This window comes from Hemicordylus capensis, chromosome 14, assembly GCF_027244095.1.
Source record: "Hemicordylus capensis ecotype Gifberg chromosome 14, rHemCap1.1.pri, whole genome shotgun sequence".
Taxonomy (NCBI): Eukaryota; Metazoa; Chordata; class Lepidosauria; order Squamata; family Cordylidae; genus Hemicordylus; species Hemicordylus capensis.
In genome coordinates, this window is record NC_069670.1 from 7,609,630 (window position 1) to 7,630,681 (window position 21,052).

At 55.1% G+C, this 21,052-nt stretch overlaps 1 protein-coding gene across 5 annotated transcripts in view; it reads left to right on the forward strand.

The window, feature by feature from the left end:
- Positions 1 to 13,556, forward strand: part of NCSTN (nicastrin) — a 36,054-nt gene extending 22,498 nt beyond the window's left edge. The window contains exons 12-18 of one of the 5 annotated variants that reach the window (XR_008312317.1): positions 1,774 to 1,879; positions 2,102 to 2,197; positions 2,917 to 3,004; positions 3,774 to 3,922; positions 5,537 to 5,752; positions 6,292 to 6,487; positions 7,519 to 13,556. Coding sequence is in view for 3 of the 5 variants with exons in the window: in XM_053278711.1 (XP_053134686.1) it covers positions 1,774 to 1,879; positions 2,102 to 2,197; positions 2,917 to 3,004; positions 3,774 to 3,922; positions 5,537 to 5,752; positions 6,292 to 6,414 (778 nt within the window). In the remaining 2 variants the exon portion in view is untranslated. Of the gene's footprint in view, positions 1 to 1,773; positions 1,880 to 2,101; positions 2,198 to 2,916; positions 3,005 to 3,773; positions 3,923 to 5,536; positions 5,753 to 6,291; positions 6,980 to 7,518 lie in introns of those variants that run through there. The other 4 variants (XR_008312318.1, XM_053278711.1, XM_053278712.1 and 1 more) reach the window with 4 other exon arrangements.
- Positions 13,557 to 21,052: the final 7,496 nt, after the last annotated feature.

Genomic DNA, 21,052 nt, shown 5'->3' on the forward strand with positions numbered 1-21,052 from the left:
TGATGTCATAGGCAGCGGGGCCAGCTTTTCCAGCCTCAGTTGCATGGAATATTTGATGGCAGCAGTCTGTGGAATTCACTGCACACACACCCAGATGTGTTGGGGTTCACCAATCTAGACAGCTTTAAAAGGGGATTGGACAAGTTCATGGAGGACAGAGCTCTCAACGGCTACTAGCCTTGGTCATTATAGACGTCCACCAGGATCAGAGGGGGCAGGATGCCTCTCCAGGCAACACCAGGGGTCATCCCATGAAATTGATTACCAGGAAATTTAGGACCAACAAACGGAAGTCCTTTTTCACACAATGCATCATCAACTTGTGGAATTCTCTGCCACAAGATGTGGTGACAGCCAACCACCTGGATGGCTTGAAGAGGGGTTTGGATAACTTCATGGAGGAGAGGTCTATCATCGGCTGCTAGTCAGAGGGCTGTGGGCCATCTCCAGCCTCAAAGGCAGGATGCCTCTGAGTACCAGTAGCAGGGGAGTCACAGCAGGAGAGAGGGCATGCCCCTTTCAACTCCTGCCTGTGGCTGCCAGCGGTATCTGGTGGGCCACTGGGGGAAACAGGATGCTGGACTAGATGGACCAGATCATCCTGGAGAGAATCTATCTATCTATGTGGCCACTAAGAGTTGACACCGGCTTGACGGCACTTAATCAATCAATCACTCAGGAGCCCCCAAAGGAGGGGGCACGGCTGCCTCCTTGTGGTATTTGTGGGCTGGTTGGCCTCCACATGAGGCAGGCTGCTGGCCTGGGTGGGCCTTGGCCTGATCCAGCAGAACCTTCCTTACGTCCTTAGGAGGTCCCGAGTTCAAATCCCTTTCCTCTTGGGTGAACCCGCTGGCTGCCCTTAAGAAAGCGGCTCCTTCTGCAGCACGAGGCTCCTAGTGACCTTCCTCGAAAGCTTGCCCTAAGCCCGGCAGCCATGAGACCCTCAAGCGCTCTACAAGTTACCCTTGAGGGCTGGCGTCCGCCCGTTGTGCCAGGGCCGCAAGTGACGGGGCTCTGGAAAGGGTGCCTCTCCGCGTTGTCCCTTCTCCTCCTTGGTCACTGACTCTGCCCTCGTCCGCTGCTCTCCTCGCCGGGGCCTGCCCCCTCCAAGTGGCCTGGATTCTCTAGGAGCCGCCTCTAGTCCAGCATCCCGTTTCCCCCAGTGGCCCACCAGATGCCGCCGGAAGCCACAGGCAGGAGTTGAACGGGGCCGGCCCTCTCCCCTGCTGCTGTGACTCCCCTGCAACTGGGAGGCATCCTGCCTTGGAGGCTGGAGGTGGCCCACAGCCCTCCGACTAGCTGCCATGGATAGCCCCGTCCTCCGTGCATTTCTCCAAGCCCCTTTGAAAGCCCTCCGAACCCGTGGCCATCGCCACCTCCCGGACGCATCCTCCGCGGAGCCCTCCGTCTCACTTCCCGAGGGCTGTGCCGCCACGCCGTGCCCGCCGAGGGCCACGCTGCGTCCCCAAGGCCTGTTTCTCTTCTGGACGGCCGGGGCTTGCCTCTGAGGAGCTCCAGGCCAGGCTCAGGGAGCGTGCGCTGCCGGGCTCCTCCCTCCTCCCCTGCAGCCGGCCGGCCAAGCTGCAGAAGGGCCAAGTTAATTACCAAGGCTCATTAAACACGGGGTGGGGGGGTGGGCCTGCTGGCTGGGGCCCAGCACCCCCCCCCCTTTCCCTAGGGAAGCTTCCCAGCAGCTGCGCCCGGCAGGGCCTGCTCCGGAGTGCCCGGCCCTCCCCTCGCCAACCAGGCCTCCCCCTCCCTCCCTCCTTGCAGATACTACCAGAGCATCTACGACACCTTGGAGAACATCCTGCCTGCGGAGGACCTCGAGGGGCTGAGCCCCGAGGAAGCCCTGAGCCGCCTGACGAACGCCTCCCAGGTCCCGTGTGCGCCCAGCGAGCGCCGTCCCCATCTGTCCTCCGGAAAGAGGCTCGGGGGGGGGGGGGCGGCCGCTCGGCCGGGGCTCGCTGGCTGGGTTGCCATAGAGACCTGCCGGCAGCCGGCGTGCAGACGGGCGCGGGAGGGCGGCTTGGCCGGCGCGGCGTGCGCGGGGCCTGCCTGTCTGGATTAACGCAGAGCCCTCTCCTTCCCTCTCCCGCAGCCCCTGGCAGACGTGGCCACCGTGGTTGCCCGTGCGCTCTACCAGCTTGCGGGGGGAAGCGGCAGCCCTGCGGAGATCCGGGCCGATCCAGCGACGGTAGGAGCAGATGGGACCCGGGGCCCGGCGCCAGAGCCCAGCCGAGCTGTCTGTGCGCTCCCCTTCTCTCTCTCTCTCTCTCTCTCTCTCTCTCTCTCTCTCTCTCTGTGTCTCTCCTTGGTCTGTGGACACAACGTGGCCTCTTGCTCCGTCTCCCCCAGGGGCCAACTCTCTCTTAAAAGCAAAAAAAACCCCACCCCCAGCTGGGCTCCCTGCCCTCTGCTCCCCAAACGAGCGCTCCAGAAGGTCTGCCGAGCGTGGAAAGGCTGGCTCTTCCGACCCGGCCATGAAGTGCAAGTCAGAGGCGCCTCTGCCCTGAGCTTTGGGCCCGGCAGGATGTCTCCCACTGGGCAGGAGGGCTGACCCCGGCTCTGGCCCCCTCCCTCCACATCGCCACAGAACCCACAGCCCTCCCCCGTCCCCGTCCCCGTCCCCCCCCCCAGATGTCCCGCTGCCTCTTTGCACCAGGCGTGGGCCTTTCGACCGTGCAGTCGAGCTCGAAGCTGAGTTCTTGGAGACGGGTGAGCCGGGGTCCTGGGGAGGCTGGCCTTCTGCAGCCTTTCTGCTCCCGAAGGGACTCCTGCCACGCACGGGCCACTCGCTTCGGCGAAGACCCGTGCCTCTCCAGCGGCCAGGCTGGCCCCTTTCCTTGTTGCTGGCCCCGCAGCACCTTTTGCCCGCGCCGGAAGCCCTGATGGGACGGATCCTCCTTTCCCCAGGTTGGGCGCTTGCTGTACGGCTTCCTGGTTCGCTCCAACAACTCCTGGTTCCAGTCGATCATTAAGCCAGAACTCAAAGTGATTCTGGGTAAGGCGGGTCTGGGGGGTGGGGGGGTAGGTTTGGGGGCCGGAGCTCTTGCGAGAGCACTCCTCTCCCCCCGCCCCATTCATTCCCCTTTTTAAAGGGGTGATTCTCTTTGTTGAGCAGGGGGAGAGCAACTGGCCCTCTCCATCCCCAGCACAGCATCCCTCCAGTGACTCTTGCCGGGGTCTCTCTTTTATTACTTTTTAAAATCATCATAAAATAGTTGAGATCACCAGGAGAGGTCTGTCTGCATTTGCCACCGGCTCGTCTGGTGGCTACTCAGGGACGGGCCTTCTCCGTTGCTGCCCCGAGGCTTTGGAATGCACTCCCTAGTGAAATAAGAGCCTCCCCATCTCTGACAACTTATAAAAAGTCTTTAAAGACTCATCTGTTCACCCAGGCTTTTAACTGATACTCTTTTTGATTGTTTTAGTGTTGTTTTTAGAATATTGTTTTAAAATTTCAAACTGCGTTTTCAACTTCTTGCTTTTAAAATTTTGTTTTTGCTTTTGATGAGTGTTTTACGGTTTTTATTTGTTATGAACCGCCCTGAGACCTTGGATTAGGGCGGTATAAACATGCACTAAATAAATAAATAAATAATAAAATTCTGAGCCCTTTGGGGACAGGGAGCCATCTTTATCTATTTAGATCTATGTAAACCGCTTTGGGAGCTTTTGTGGAAAAGCAGTATATAGATATTGGTTGTATTGGTCATGTCCATTCGTTCATTCATTCATTCTCATTTCTTCTCTCTCTCCCCGCCACCCAGTCAACAACCCCCTCCAGTTCTACACGGCTGTCAATAGCCCCGTGAACGCCACCCACCTCGTCCACTACGTCTTGGCCAATCTCACAGGCCAAGAGATCAACAAGACCAAAGAGGACTGCCTGGACAAGACCGCCAAGTCCGACCGAGGCGTGAGTGGGCGGCTTCCTGTCCCTCGGGCTGTGCGCGCCGGGTTCTCCTGGGTTCTCCTGGGTTCTCCGCCCCTCCCGCCCACTCCAGGCACCTCGGCCTCCTTGCTGCTGGCTCCTGCGATCTGCTCCAGCCTCTCTCTCTAGGGGCATCTCTCCCCCAGGCGTCCTTGCTGGAGATGCCAGGGACTGAACTGGGCGCCCTCGACGAGCATTTCGAAGGGCCCGGGAGGAAGGGGCTGGAGCCTTACGAGGCGTGGCAACAACATCTGGGCCTTCCAAGTCTAGAAAAAAGCCCACTGGGGGCGGGGGGGAGAAGGTGGAGGTCTATCCCATCGTGCATGGTGTAGAGGAAGTGGATACACTCAGGGCAGGGCTCATCCCATGAAACGGATGGCCAGGACATTGAGGACTGACCGAATGAAGTCCCCTGCTCGCTGGGGCCCCTTTTCAAAGTGGCGAGTCTCTTCATTAAGCAGGGGGAGAGCAACTGGCCCTCTCCATCCCCAGCACAGCAGCCCTCCAGTGGCAGTGGCTGGTCTCTCTCTTAGGTTTTGTTGTTAGACTGTGAGCCCTTTGGGGGACAGGGAGCCATTTTGTTTGTTTTGTTTAGATCTACGTAAACCGCTCTGGGGACTCTTGTTGAAAAGCGGTCTATGAGTCTTCTCCGTCCTCTTCCACACAGCACACGATTAATCGGTCGCATTCTCTGCCTGTGGGATGTGGTGCCGGCCACGAGCCTGGCTGGCTTCCAAAGGGGCCCGAGACCAATTCACGGAGGCCGGGTCTGTCGGTGGTCGCCAGCCTGGATGGCTTTGGACCAGGCCTGCTTGACCTCGGCCCTCCTGCCGCTCCCGTCATCCCTGGCTCTTGGCCGCTGTGCCTGGGTTCTAGGGGAGCTGTAGTCCCAAAGCAGCTGGCATCCAGAAGCCGAGCGGGCCTGCTATCGGCTAGATGGAGAGACCCCTTTTGTCCCCCCTTTTGGGGGGTCTTAGCTCAGTGGCAGAGGGTCTCCTTGGCATGCAGAGGGTCTCCTGTTTACTCCCTGACAGCACGTGGGAAGGACTAGAGGAGAGCTGGTCTGGTGGTAGCCAGCAGGACTGGTCCCCTTAGCTAAGCAGGGTCCGCCCTGGTTGCATAGGAATGGGAGACTTGATGTGTGAGCACTGGAAGAGATTCCCCTCAGGGGATGGAGCCACTCCATGGACCTTCCAGCAGAAGGTTCCAAGTTCCCTCCCTGGCAGCATCTCCAAGAGAGGGCTGAGAGAGAGATGCCTGCCTGCCACCCTGGAGAAGCCGCTGCCAGTCTGTGAAGACAATCCTGAGCTAGATGGACCAAGGGTCTGACTCAGCGTATGGCAGCTTCCTAGGTTCCTTCCTTTGACTCCCCTCTGAAACCTTGTGCAGCCGCTGGCAGGCAGTGAAGGCAACCCTGAGCTAGGTGGGCCCAGGGTTTGGCTCCGTGGCGGCTGCTGCCCGTGCCCTGCAGGCTTGGGAGCCTCCATGCCTGGGTTTCCCCGGGCGGTTTCCCCGCCCCAGAAGACTCTGCCCAGCAAGTGGGGTCTGGGCCCAGCAAACCCCGCTCTGCTTCCGTCTCCTCCCCTGTCCTCTCTGCAGTTGTACGAGTACCTCTGGGTGCAGGGCAGGCTGGCCCCCAACTCCACGACCGAGCGGGAGCCCTACTGTGTCCGGTCGACGGTCCGCCTCACCCCGGCCTCCTCGCCGGCCTTTGAGCTCCGGGACTGGGCCTCCACGGAGTACTCCACATGGACGGAGAGCCGCTGGAAGGAGGTGAAGGCCCGGATCTTCCTGGTGGCCAGCAAGCAGCTAGAGGTGAGGGCCTGCCGGGCGGGCTTGGGTGCCAGCAGTTCAGCGGCTGTTGGAGCTGAGAGGGGAGGTCCCTGGAGACCATCTAGTCCAGCCCACCTGCTCAGGGCACGAATCTGCTGCCAGTCAGTGCTGACAAGACTCGGCTGGCTGGACCAATGGTCTGACTCTGTCTGAGGCAGCTGCCTATGTTCCTGTACGCAAGCCAGCTTCATAGGTGGGCCAACATCTCTGAATCAGAATTTCCCGACCTTGGGTCTCCAGACATTTCTGGACTACAGCTCCCATCATCCACAGTGGCCACTGTGGCTGGAGATGATGGGAGTTGTAGTCCAGCAACCCCTGGGGGCCCAAATTTGGAGACCCCTGTTCTAAACTTAGCACTGGTAGTCTTTCCTTCATAGTGTCCAGTAGGTGCTCCCTCCCTCCGCCAGTTTCAAAGACGCTTCTCTGCACGAGCGCCGGGAGAAGGTGGGTTCCTGGGGGCGCTCCGGCTTTGCGGCCCCGTCCGCCTTTCCCGACCGCGGCCCGTTTCTCCCTCCCAGATCGTCACGCTGATCGTGGGCATCGCCATCCTGATCGTCTCGTTCGTCGCCACCTACTTCATCAACGCCAAAGCCGACGTGCTTTTTACCACTCCGGGGGAATCCGGAGCCGTGGCATATTGAAACCGACTGGCCTAGCAAATCTCGGTCAAATCGCTTAAACACAGGTGTGTGCGAGAGACGGACAGAACTGCAGGTAGATGAACACTGGAACCTCTTCCCTGGCGGATGTGGGCCCTGGAAGAGAAGGGGATGCCCTCCCCAAGCTTCAGAAGAAGCAGGCGGCCCCGTGTGGCCCCCCCACCCCCAGTCCAGGTCCTTGAGGATCCTTGTGCATGGATATACAGAGGGAGTGCAGTGAGGGGTCCCCCTGGGCACCGGGCACCCATCTGTAGGGACGGGGGCTGGTCATCCGCTGGGAAGAGCCTCTCCAGGGTCTGGGGTGGATGGGGAACTTCCTTCCGTCTCTGGTTTCCCCTCTCCCTTTTTTTTGTTCTCAAAAGATCCGGATTAGTTGAAGGAAAAATGGCTCTCATCCTTCGATCTGCGGGTCTGCAAATAAAGAGTGACCGGGAGGGGCTGGGTAGGGGGATGCTGGGTGTAAAATATCCTTTTTTTAAAAAAAAAATTAGAATTTTTTTGTACATATGATATAAATAGCTTGGTTTAATTAAAAAAAAAAGCCACTTACAAATTAAATCTATCGATCCTATTGCTTTTCTTTCCAGGGCTTTTTGGCGGGGGGGGGGGGCGGGCGGGCATTGGGGAGCAGCTTTTTCCTTACACTGTACAGCAGTTTCTGCCTAAATAGAGCGTTTGTGATATAAACAGAACCCCAGGGATGTTCTGAGCCTGCATCTGAGCCCCATGTCTCTGTGGGAAGGGCTGGCAGCCCTTGCTCTAAAGCGAGCTGGGGGGAAAAGCAGGAAAAGCAATGTAAACTGGTGAACATTTCTCTAGTTTGACGTTAAGGAGAAATGCAAGTGGCCGGTTCTCCTCATAGCTGCAAACTGGCAAGTTCAGAAGGTGGACAGAGCTGGGTGGGAAAGCAGGGAAAGAAGCGGAAGCCGGGGAATGTCCAGTTCGACTTTCTGGATAATTCTGCTTTGGTCGTTGGGAGAAAAGAAGCAAGTTGCTAGTCCTCAAGACAGTGCAGCTTGAAGAGTGTCTAGCGAAATTTATTTATTTATATTTACATAACCTATTTGTATGCCGCCCAAAACGCAGGTCTCTTGCATCAGTGACACACTCTGTGGAATGGTGTGAAGAAATGGCCCTGTTCTTCATTGCTGGGTTTGCTGTCGGGAGCCCACGCCCCCCACCCCCTTTGGACTTTGGCTGTGGGGTTCTGTTCGACTGAGGGGGGCCCCTTCTTTGCTTAAATGAAACGGGCAGCAAAAAAACCCCAATTTCTTGTGTGGTGTGCGAGGGGGAGAAAAATGCCCTGCTGCCTGCACCATTCCCGATGTCTTCGCCACGTCCCCCTCCTGAAATCGGTTCAGTTTGGGGATTTGTCTCCCTGGGTTGCGTGCGTGCGTGTGTGTGTGTGTGTGTGTGTGTGTGTGTGTGTGTGTGTGTGTGTTTCCTACTGCTTTGGAAGGAGGCCTTTCATCCGCTTGCCTCCCCCTCCTCCCAGCCCTTGGATCTGCTGCCTGGCAAGGCCTGGAAGCAGCTGCCTCGCTTGTCTGTGCCTCCATCACTCCACGGACGGCCAACAGGTCTCCCCGCGGACGGCACAGTCGGCTCTCGCTACCCCCCCATTTGCTGGCTGCGGGAAACTGAGCAGCAGAGGGACGGGCTGGGACCCAAAGGCTGCCCAGCCTGGAAAAGGCAGCCTGGTCTGCTCCGAAGAGAAACCCCTGCCCCGGCGGCTCTGGGCTCCCTTGATGCAGGGGCCTCATTAGGGGCTGGTCCATGGGGCATGGGCCCCCCAGTGGAATGGCTCAGAGCCCCAAACCTCACCGGCCAGCTCCCAGAAAGCGGGGGGGGGCAGCAATGGAGGCACCTGCACAGGGCGTGGCAGGGAGCTCCAAGCCTCACCTGGCCTTCAGAGGTGTGCGCTTATAATATTCAAGACTTTAAAAACACACACACCGGGTTACGACTGAGTTTAATTCTCCAAGGGGAGGCTGTGTGCGTTCGGGGCCGGGGTCTTCCCACTGACTTCCCCACAGCCCTGCCTTGAGGGGGTTGCCCTGATGAGGGTCTTCCTCGGAAGGCACAGGTGGTAGCAAGCTGTCCTGCAGGCGTCGTGTCGCCTCACTCTTGGCCGCCGTGGCTGGGGGTGATGGGAGCTGCGGTCCAGAAACAGCTGGAGGGCCCGAAGTCTCTAGCCCTGCTCTAACCACTACGCCACCCTGCCTCCGGGCACCCCTTCCGCTGCCCCCTCCCCCGGGACGAGCTCCTTTTTAGCTTCTGGTGATTTCAGGGCGTGTTGTGGGCTTAGACGCCAGGTGAGTCCCTTTGCAGCTGAAGTTTTTGGGGTGTGTGTGTGTTTGTGTGTGTGTTAAGCAGGGATCAGAGCGCTGGGGCTTTCTCCTCTGCCCGTTCTGCCAAAGGGGTTGGAAGCTCCACACACCCAGGAACACAGCTGGAGAGCTGCCGGCCTCCTATTCCCCAGACTTCCTCCGTGAATTAGAGCATTCCTAATGCTAATAAGCCGCGGTGGGTGAACCCTGCGTAGGACCTGGTCTTTGGACTGTGTCGGAGATGGAGAGGGGGGCTTCTAGCAAGTGCCCACCATGGGGCAGGCTCTGGTCAAGTCCGGAGCATGGGGAGAGCCCTGTAGCATCAGGCCAAAGGTTCCCACACCCTAGAAATCAAGAACGGCCGAACAGCTAAGACACTGAGTCTTGAGTTCAGATCTCTGCCAGGTGCTCAGGAGGTGAATTCTTGTCTTGGGCTAGCCTCTCTGGGTTATGGGGAGTATCATACAGACTGACTTGACAGGCTTGTCGTAAGGTAGAGGCTCCCAAACATGGGATACATTGGACTACAACTCCCATCATGCCCTGCCGCACTGGCTGAGACCATTGTGATGGGAGTTGTAATCACACAACTGATGACCCACACGGGTGTTGCTTGGTACTTAAAAGGTGTTGGTCCTGATGATTAGGTGTAACCATATCTAGAATTAAGAAATAGTTTTGTCTAGAATTCTGAATATATATTTAAGAAAAGGTGTTCAGATAACTTCACATAAGGAAATGTGTTCTGGCCTTTACTCGCGCAAGCTTCTTGCTTGCTTCAGATGCCTCCGTCTCCTACAGCATGGGGAAGAAACTGGTCTCTGTGTGGAAATATACCAGACCAAGAAATATAGGAACAGGTGAAAAGGTAGAGCGGCGTGTCTCAATCCGGGCAATTCAGGTTTCACAAGTCCTTAAGATGATAAAAATGAAGGATTAGAAGAAGCAGAAACTTCTGTGACTTCAGGCCTCTAAAGGACACTGGGGAAAAAATATTGCATGTATTTCAATTTTCCCCAAAATTTCAAAAGAACAAAAATGGGAAGAAAGGGGTTCCCCCCCCCCATAACTTCAAAGTTCTGGAAAATTTACATCTCTAACCATACCCCCCACCCCCCGCCCCAAGCTTAATTATGTATATTTTGAAAGAATCTACAGTATAATAATTCAGCACTATGGGAAGCACCTCTGTCGGGCAGCAGCGATCTAGGAAGGTGCTGAAAGGCATCATCTCATACTGCGCGGGAGGAGGCCATGGCAAACCCCTCCTGTATTCTACCAAAGACAACCACAGGGCTCTGTGGGCCGTCACGAGTCGATACACCGACTCGCCGGCTGGGCAGGGCCAGGAGTGCTCTCTCGCGATCTCTGCAGGTGCACTGATGACCCACACTGGAATTGTGGGTCCTTTCTGGAAGAGGTCCTGGAGGAGGGAGGTGGCTGATGAGATTCGGGGCTCTGAGCCATTCATTGGGGGTCTGTGCCCTGTGGCCCACCCGCTCATGATGCCCCGAACCTCCTCTTGTCAGGGCACAAACAGTACGTGGAGCCATTTGTACAGCCTTAAAGCATTATTGTGCTTTGAAACCCTTCTCTTGCTCTGATCCATACAACAAGCCTGTAAGGTTGGCCAGGCGGTCCAGCTCTGGGGTTGGGGGGTTTATTTCTTCAAGACCATGATAGAGGAAGGGGTGTGTGTGTGTGTGTGTGTGTGTGTGTGTGTGTGTGTACGTACGTACCAGAGAGGACAAATATAATTGTTAAAACCAAGACATGTGCTACTTAATTCCTGAAAACACACACACAGAGACACACTCCAATTTTTCCTCCTTGGTTCATGCTTCTCCTCCTGTCCCCCACCTTACCATCTTTGCTGATCTGTGACCCGGTATTTGGGCTCATGGGAGAATTCCCTTCAACCAGACTAGCTTTGCTTTGGTAATTAGTGGCGGCAGCAGGGGAAATTATTCAAAAGCAGGCAGAGAGTCAACAATTTTCTTTTGCAGTGTGGCAGCCGCCTTGGAAGCGGCTTCTTCTGCCCTTGTTAAAAGATGCGTCTGTTTGGGTTTGGAGCTGGGGGACCAGAACCTTGAGTGTCACCACCGACGACAAGGATGGGGTGTCATCTATGGGGTACAGTGGGGCGGTACTTGCCTCTTAAGCCCTCCCTCTCTCAAATGTTTAGAAAATTTAAAAAAAACAACAAAAAAACCCTTGCAGCTCTGTTTTTACTTTCCAGTAGAGTTCTGGTGAAAACACCGCTAAAAATATGCATGCACAATATCTGATCAATTTTAAACTGGGGTGGGTGAAACCTAATTAGGAAAGCAGACCCTCACCCATCCACGCACTCATTCCCTCTCTAAACCTTTGATCAAATTTTTATTTCTCTCTCGCACACACATTTTAGAGGGGGCAGGACATGGAAATGCTCCCTCAGATTTTGGTGCTCTGCCCTGTTTTGGATCGATTCTCCCGTTTATATTGTTTCTGGTAATTCCCTGGAGGAAATCCATGGGAGGACATATGGCTTCCAAAATCCAGGAGGGGGGGGTTTCCTGTGACAACTTCTTGATAAATTATAAACCAATCTACCGTACCTTCTCTAGAAGATGGAATTTAGATGTTTCTATCTTTCTTGTCCCTATATAGGCAGCTTTTTTTTTTTTGCATCACTCACAGAGAAGTGTGTGTTTGTGTAAAGAAAAGAAATGGATGTTTGTGCATTTAAACAATTCAAGGGTCCCGTCCCCCGCAATTTATGAATTTTATTTCAGATAACATTGCAGACAAATTCCTTCCCAGTCACAGTAAGCCATCCAATATAACCAAATTCAACCCAGTTTAACCCAGATAGTGGTAAACCTCTACATTTCTATACCGCCCAAAACTCAAGTTCTCCGGTCGGTTTACAAAACAATAAAAACAGCCAATAAAAGATTAAAACATTTTAATAATTAAAAATAAAAAGTTAAAACTATTAAAACACAATTAAAACAATTAAAACAGTATCTAAGTTCAAGTACATTTAAATGAAATCTCATATTCTTGTCCTCCTTACACCTTCCTCTGTTTCCCCTCTGTAAAGTTTGTTTATTGATTTGATTTCATTTCATTTCATTTCATTTGTATACCCTTGTTCCCCTTGGGTTTGTTTGTTTGTTTCTTTGATTTATATAACGCCCTTCCAAAATGGCTCAGGGCGGTTTACAAGAAGGTCAAAACAATTAAAACAAGTTAACAGTTAAAATCAAACTATAAAAACAGAATAAAACCAATTAAACAATTCAAACCACTAAAACAAACAAACAAAAAAAAAAAAACCTGGAGAACCAGGGCAACAATTTAAAACAGTTTTTCAGTCATTTAAAAACCCTGGAAGGCCAGGCCAACCAGCTAGGTTTTAACAGATTGTAAACCTGTCTTCTTTTTTTTAGCAGTACCATGCGCATTGAGGAAGCTATTTAAATAACAGCAACAACTAACACCTTGGCTGAAATTAAATCTATGCATATATCGTCTTTCAGTTCCCAGCAGCTGCCTTGATATTCTTCATCCAAATAATCCGGCAATATTCCAAACGGCGCTGACCGCCTTGGTCTTAGATCAGGTGTTTGCAAGATCTACATCCTGTATTTGTGACTGATTCCAGCAGAGCTGATGCCAGAGGAGGGCCAGTGTGGTGCCCCATCACCCACCCCTGGCAAATAATTTCCCCTCCCTATTTCTGGACCCATTGTTGGATCATATCCTGGTAATTTAAATTGGGTGCAAGTTTGGTAAGGTTAACTCCATCAACATCAGCACACATTTCCAAAGAAAAATGGTTTAGGATGGGAGCCTTGATATGAAATAGACCATCACTGGGAGGGTGGGGCCTGTCATTGACCGGGCAAAGTCATTTTGTGTCGGTAACACTCATAGGAAAATTCAAGAAATTAAATATGTATGAACATTTTTTTATTAATGTGCTTACAAAAGGGAATTAAAAGAACAGATTGAAATTTGTAGGATTTCAACTTCAATTCCCCCCCCCCCATTTTATTGATGGGAAATATGTCCCTTGCAGCAATAAAATTCTATTACTTTATTTTAGTTAGCAAATGTACATACTGCCCCAAACTCACGTCTCTGGGCAGTTTACAGTAAAACACCACACATTAAAAATGTTACAATTGTTTAATACATTAAAATATTAAAGCAATTTAAAAGAATGATAGATTCTAGATTCTTCATCTTTAGCTCTATTCAGACAATATGTTGTACAAGTGTCTCGGTGTGAAGGAATGTGCCTGCACTCATTTTGAAAGTGAAGCTGGATTTGAGTTGTTCAAATGCAGGATTCAGATAAGTGTACTGCTATACCATGTAACATGTGAAGAACTGTACCTGTGTACAGATTCTCCCTAGCACTATTCAGACTTGTTGAACACTCATACAAGTGTACAGAAATAGCCCGATTCAGACATTACACTGTATGGGTGTACACACGTGTTTGTGTGAATGACTGCACCTAGGTTTATTTGAAAAATGAACCTAGATACAGGCCCTTCAAATGTATGAGACAGACAGGACGTTTCCTTCTATACCTGCCTTCAACATAACATGGGAATGAATGGCTATACCTGTGTACACTGTACACTGGTCCATCTAGCTCAGTATTGCCTTCTCAGACTGGCAGCGGCTTCTCTGAGGTTGCAGGAAGGAATCTCTCTCAGCCGCTTTGCAACGTACTGTATGCTTTGGTAGTTCGTTGGTTCAATAAAAAAATCTTGTCCTATTAAAAAAATAAATAAATCTTGTCCTATCTTGGAGATGCTGCCAGGGAGGGAATTTGGCACCTTCTGCATGTAATACCTCCCTATGCCTGCTTTCATCCATAGGATGTCAGGAGGGAATGCCTTCTGACCGAGTCAAGAGCCCCTCTGAGGCCACCCAGCCCCCTCCTTCCCTCCCCAGCCCCTACAGGTGAGCACAGACCTTGTTTATTTTCAGAAGGTGCCGAGTAACATTCACTGAAGGTTGCATCATTGCAAAGACGCCCTTTAGTGGAGGACTGGAGTGAAGACTGCCTCTCGGGGGAATTTGCCCCGCCCCAACCTCCCTTCCCTTCCCTTCTCCATCCATTTCTCCTCCAGCTTGACTTCATTATGTCCTGAGTTCTGTAGTGGCATCAGAAACACATCATTTTTCTGGGTGGAGGAGAGTATGTTTGAGAAAAGGATGCGCTTTCTCCCCAATGAAATGTCTGAAAAAGAAATCTACTTCTATTTTGAATAATTTGCTTGCTGGTTTGTGCAAAATAAAGCCCAGTGACCTGCAGATAGCAGATTGTGTATCCACAAGCCCGCCACGGAAGTTCGCTGAATGCGGTACCTCTTACACCTCTTACACACTCAGTGAAAGTTGCCATGAAGTTTTGTTTGCTTTTTAAAAAGCAGAAACCCTGAACCGTTTAACCTATTGTTCTCAACAGATTTTTAACACCATCATTCCCAAACAGCAGAAGCTCTTTCTCAGACCCAAATTGACCCCATACGGTCAACGAGAAATCTATTTCCTCGTCCAGCCCACCCCTGCTCGGAGCAACATCCCTGTCACAACATCCCTGACTGGTGGCCGTCCAGCCTGGAAGAGACGTCCAGCTTTCTCTGTCACGCGGAACGCAGGCACGGCCGTGCCCTTCCTGCGTGGGGCGCGTACCCCGGTTCACTTCTAAAAGGAACGCAGGTACAGCCATTCACCCCAACGCACGGGTCGTGCATGTATGCAGGCAACGGCACGCCGGCCCCACAGCCTGTCTGGACAGGGCTGTTGCGACTACTCCACCCAGAGCCGCTAAGGATCGATTAAGGCGACACGTTTCGCCTCCTGCTTTCCCTCCCCAGCATCCGTGGGCACCTCGGCACATGCACGAAGCTGCTGCTGCTGCGTTTCTCAACCTTTGAACTCAGCTGTTCCCCTGCAGGGCAGAAGGAAGGTGGGGCGGGCGGAGGGGGGGGGGGAGGGACCACAGCTGCCCCCCCCCCACCAGCCCTGAGGGGAAACATATGGGAGCGAACGGAGAAGGCAGTGAGCGGAGCGTCTTTGTGGCCAGGCTGGCTCTGGCAGGGAGGCAAAGAGCCCGCCCAGGCCCAGCTCCTCATGCCGGCCTCCTGCGGCTGCCCCCTTCATGGCTGGAAGGGACCGCTCCTCTCCCCGCTGCCCTCCCAGGTTCAGGGCGCTCTCAGATTTATTGCTGGCCTATTAAGTTTTTTAAAGGGCTAAGCTGCAGGGGGGGCGGGGGGGGGGTTGGCCTGGGCTCTAAAGGGGGCCCGCGGCGGCTGCTGGCAGAGCTGGGCATTGCCCACACTTCCCGTTCCTCAGCCGGCTGCTGGGCCTGGCTGTCTCCGAGTTGTGGGGGGAGGGCAAAGGCTCTGGGCCCCGCAGGGCAAAGGGGGGTAGGGGTTAGAGGGTCAGAGGAGGAGGAGGACCTAGGAAGACCTGGGTTCCGATTCCGACTCAGCCATCGGAGCGGCCGAGTGGGCTTGGGCCGCTTACCAAGTCTCCGAGTGGCCTGCCTTGCAGGGTCGTGGTGCGGACACCTGAGGCGTGGGACTCATATGCACCGCCTTGAACGTCTTGATAGACGAGTGGGTTGATAAATGTAATTAAAACATGTTCCTTTAGGAACAGAGGAAGCTGCCATCTACTGAGTCAGACCCTTGGTCCATCTAGCTCAGTATTGTCTTCCCAGACTGGCAGCGGCTTCTCCAGGGCTGCAGGCCGGAGTCTCTCTCAGCCCTCTCTTGGAGATGCTGCCAGGGAGGGAACTGGGAACCTTCTGCCTGCAGGCGCTCTTCCACTGGGCGGAAGAAGGTGGCTGGCCGGTGACCTCTTGCCCCATGCGCCGACCTCTCCAGCCATGTCTGCGTCCGGCCGGGCTGCCAGCTCTCCATCCTGCCGACTCTAATCGAGCAGGATGGAGAGAACCGGCCGGGGGTTTCCCAGGAGGAGCAGATGGGCCAGGGGCTGAAGAAGGGCCGAGGCTAAGTGGATTGATGGAGAGAGGAGAGCGGGAGACGGAGACGGAGGAGCTGCTGAAGGCCGGGCTGGTGGAGGCCTGCAGCTGACAGATGGACGGACACAAAGGCTGGAACGGCAGAGGGTGTGGGGGGGACAGATGGACAGCAATTGAGCCGCCGCCGCTGCCGCCGCCGCCGCAGAGAAGGGACCGGAGCATAATTAGCTTGGATCCGATTAGGGCAGACTCGATTAGGGCCATATTAGGACGGAGAGCTTCTGCCACTCGTTGGCTTTCGAGGGAACAAAGGCACCGGGGGGGGGGGCGGGCGGGAGCAAATGGGGACATGGGTGGCGGCTGGCGTGTGTGTGTGTGTTGGGGTGTGTGTGCGCGTTGTGTGCAAACCTGAAAGCAGAAGTCGCAACAGATTGCGGCGATATTGAGTCGCCCGGCCGTCTGTCAGGGGCCACATGCAGACCCGAGGAAAATAAGGTGAAAGTGGGCAGCAGGCCTAGTGGGCAGAGGGAGCCGGGCAGCGGAGAAGGGAAGACAAGCGCAGGCCGGGGCAGGCAGGCAAAGGGGCCGGGAGGGGAGGCACTCTGGGGTGTGGCCCTTTGGCTGCAGCCTCCCTCTGAGCGCTGGACTTCTGCTGCCACAGCCGGCTAGTCCTGACAAGGCTGGTCTGGCGGCTTAGTGGCCTTGCATGGGGTCGTGGTTGGGCTAGGACTGGGGAGACCCGGGTTCAAATCCCCACCCAGCTATGGAACTCGCTGGGTGACTCTGGGCCAGCCGCTTATCTCCCAGCCCAACCTACCTCGCAGGGTTGTTGTGGAGATAAAACAAACCGAAGGACACCACTCTCTGGGCTCCGTGGAGGAAGGGCAGGCTAGAGGGCACAAATGAAAACCTCCCAACATTTGCGGTAGGACCACAACTCCATAAACACAAGGGTTGGTGTTCAAGGCCTTTTGGGGAGGGAAGCTGGTCCTGGGGGGGAGCGAGCAGGAATGGTCTCCTTTGCTATGCAGGGCCCACCCTGGTTTGTATTTGGATGGGAGGCAACATGTGAGCACCGCAAGACATTCCCCTTCGGAAATGCAGGCCATGGCCATAACTCAAGGGAAGAGCATCTGCAGGTTTGTGTGCAAAAGCTCCCTGGCAGTATCTCCAGAAAGGGCCACGAGAGAGTCCTGCCTGGAACCTCGGAGAGCTGCTGCCAGTCAGTGTAGACAATCCTGAGCATCTTGGACCAATGGTCTGACTCCGTATACGGCCGCAGCTTCCTCTGTCCCTGTGCTGAACCTTGAATCCTGCCCTCGCCCCCGTTTGCCGCTTCTCCCCTTGGGTGCCCCCGGAACGTCTCTCTTCTTCCTCAGCCTGCCTCCCAGGCCGTTAATGAAGACGTCGGGTGGTGCTGGAACCACGACAGGCCCCTGTCAAACCCCACAGCGTGCGGCTGATTAATCACCCCCCTTCGGATCCTGCTTCCTGAGCGGCCCCTCCCGGTTTTCCAGACCCTCCTATTATAACCCCTTTGCCCACCAACCCGGCTGTTTTGCCAAAAACGGCATCGACTGGGGCCCCAGCAGATTTGCCTCCGCAGCTGCTGCGTCCATCTCTCCTCCTCGCGGCTTCCCTTCCATGGGGTGTCCGTCTGTTTTTCCACAGTTCCTCTAAAGACTCCCCAGGGACCGCGCTCCAAGCCGAGAAGAAGCCGACCTCACTCCGGGGTGTCGTGCAGGTCCTCTGGGAGCAAGCAGGAATCATCCTCCCCTTGCTAAGCAGGGCCTGCCCTGTTCCACATTTGGATGGGAGACCACCTGTGAGCATTTTAGGATCTGGCGACCAAGCCTTGTTGGAAGAGCGTCTGCATGGAGAAGACCCCCCCCCGGTCCCCTCCCTGGCGGCCTCTCCAGGTGGGGTTGGGAGAGACCCCTGCCTGGAACCTGAGACTGTCGCTGCCAGTCAGTGTAGACAACACTGAGCTCGATGGACCAGTGGTCTGACTCAGTATAAGGCAGATGCCTATGCCTATATATGAGGAAGGACCGTAGCTCAGTGGGAAAGCGTAAACGTCATATGCTGAAGGTTGCAGGTTCAGTCCCTGGCAGCATCTCCAGGTAGGCCTGGGGGAACGTTCCTGCCTGGATCTTTGGAGAGCGGCTGCCAGCCTGTGCCAGAAGTACTGAGCTAAATGGACCACTAGCCCATAAGGCAGCTTCCTGTATTCCCTGTTCCTTGGCAGGGGGGAGATCCGTACCCCTCTCCCAGTTTTTGATGGCAGCACGTTGTGGAGGATAGCAAGGATGATCAGGATCGGAGGCACCCCACTTCTCTCTCCTCTGCTGGTTCCCCCCCCCCCCCCGTCTGCTCCCGGGTGGGGAATCAAGTGTGGAGAGAGTGCAGAGTGAAGCCCGGCCGGCCCTCGAAGGGTTAAGGCCGTCTGCTCTGCCTGACAAGAACAGACCAGCCAAGGTCCCCAGTGGATTGTGCAATATGTCGTGTTGCCTCTTGCCAAATGGTCCCTCTCCAGTGCCTGCCATCACGGCTCCCTTGGCTTGCCTCTCCCCCCACCCCGCCCCACCGCCACCCCCAGCACATTCGCAACCTCCACCGTGCCCATAGCAACTCTCGCCCAGAGCCAGAGTTTGACGCTTGCCTCCCAGACAGTCTCTCCCGGAATTGTGTGTGTGTGTGTGTGTGTGTGTGTGTGTGTGTGTGTGTGTGTCGGGGGGGGGGTTCTGCTGAAATGCACACCACCCTTACGTTCTCTAGGTGCTCAGGGCTCCAGGTTCATTCCGGAACAACCCATGCATTCATTGCACCCCCATTCCCGTCCCTGGTATTTTGCAGAGAGCTGTCACGGCAAGAGAAGCCAGAGAGGTCTCTGCCCCCAGGAGCTTACAATCTCCATTCCACGCCAACATCCCAGTAGCTCTGGAGTAGTGGTGTCAACTTGTTTGCGGGCATGTGGCTGGCTGCTGGACAGGATGGGGCTTTGGCCTCATCCAGCAGGGCTGGTTACATTCTCTGACTAAAGGGGTCCCACCCCCCGCCGCATTTTCTGTGATTTCCCACAATTTCAAGCCACTTGAGTCTCTGGGGTTGCTTTGCAGAGTCACCGGGAGGTGGGTGCTGATTCCTGGAGATGCCAGGCCTATCCTAGAGAGCAGGCAACACTGGCAGCCTCGCAGGGTTGTTGTGAGGCTGTGCAGGATTGGAGCTTCTGCAGTGAAGCAAAGGTCATGATCATCCTTGCAAATCTCCCTGATGCGGAAACAAAATTACACCGGTTAAGAAACCTCTTTTATTATTTATTTTTAAATGGAAATGAATACAGCAACCCAATACGGCTTCACTTTGGGCAGTGGAAACCCAACATCACAGGGTCTGAAACTGAAATTTCACAGTGTAATGTATGCCATAGAAGTACTAGTATCTGTATTTTTCAGGCTTTAGAGACCTAGGAAGCTGCCTTCTTCCAGGTCAGACCACTGGACCATCCAGCTCAGTATTATTGTCCACTCTGACTGGCAGCGTCTCTCCAAGGTTTCAGGCCTCCCAGCCCTACCGGGAGACACTGCCAGGGACCGAAGTGGGGGCAGACCAGATATTCTTCCACTGAGTAATTATGGCCCCATCCCCAAAACAAAGGAAGCCGCCTGTCTTACGCCGAGCCAGACCCTTGGTCTGTCTCGCTCGGTCTCTTGTCTACACTGACCGGCAGCGGTTCTCCAAGTCCCCAACTATAACGTGAGAGGAGAACAGTCCTACCTTACAGGGCTGTTGTAGAGATTGCCACAAGGGCAATCCCTTTGCTTTCCCTGGAAAGAAAGCATGGCAGAGGAGGAGGAGGAGGAGGAGGAGGAGGAGGAGGAGGAGGAGGAGGAGGAGGACAACAAACTGTTCCCCAAGTCCGGGACAAGACAGAGCCTCTCTGGCACTTGGGCCCACCCTCCAGGCGGGCACAGCCTGGCAAACCGTGGAGAGGAGACCGTGATGGCCCCGACTGTCAGACTTCAGGGCTGAGTTGGCTTCCACTGGGGCTGGGGTGACAAAAGCCTGGGGGGCGGGGGGGGGAGGAAGAGAGTGTCCCTCAAATCCATCCCAATGACCCCCCGCCCCGCATGCCTCTCGTCCCTCTTCCATGCCGCTCCCCCCTCTCGATGTCTTCTTTATGAAAAATGCATGCTGAACAGATGTCTGCCGCTCCCCCAGGACCCCCACCCCGCCCCCTCCCCTCCCCTCCCCTCCCTCCTTCTCCTCCAGCCCCCCTCCCCTCCCGGCTCAGGGCTCCCCAATGCTTCCCCAGCCAATGGCATCCTTGCGCTGGGCTGTTAATATTGATGAGGGGGGGGGCACCCCAGTAGCCAATGGGAAGCCTCCTGCCGGACCCAGCCTGCTGCGAGGGGGGGTATAAAGAGCGGCCGGGGCGGGCGCCTCCTCCAGGTGTGTCCCGGGCGAGGTCGGTGCGCGCCAGGCGGCACCGGGGCGCGCGGCAGGCAGCGCAGGCAGAGACCCCCCCCATGTGGCAGCAGCCCCCTCCCCGCCAGCCCCCCAGATGGACACGGGCCCCAGAAGCGCCGGAGGCAAACTTTCTGCTCGCCCATGACGGGGCCACCGAAGAGCCCGGCATGAAAAGGTGAGGCGTCCCCGCCGCCGGATGGAGCCTCTCGCCTTACCTGGCGTGCCCCTCCGTGGATGAAGAGGAGGAGGAGGAGGAGGAGGATCATTTTGGGAAGAGGAAGGGCGCCGACTCCGGCTCAGAGGTAAGAAGGGCGCGGACCGGGCTCTCTCCGGGTCTCTTGTCTCCAGCATCCTTTAACAACGGCAACAACAAAACCCGCCAGAAGTTGACTTGTCACACACTTGTGGTACTTGGCGGAGCGATGCTGTCTTGTCGGGTAGGCACAAAAGTGGGGGGGGGGAGAAAGAAAGACTTAAGAGGGAGGGAGTGGAGAGAGAACGGAAGGAAGAGAATGTGAAAGAGAGAGAGAGAGAGAGAGAGTCACTCATGAACATAGATTTCCTCTCATTTATTTTGTGTAGTGGTGGTAATTGATTCCATTTCTTTCTGCTTCATTTTCAAGCAGGGGTGTAGCAATAACTGAGCAGATGGGTTCAAAGAACCCGCCCCCCCAGCTTCTGAGGGCCCCCCCCAGCTCCCCCCATCCCTATTCTCTTCCTTCTCCACGGGCCCCTTTCCCCTCGCTACGCCCCTGTTTTCAAGCCTATATTTTGTACAGTGGTTTGTTGGTTGGTTGAGCCTATTTCTATACCACCCAATAAA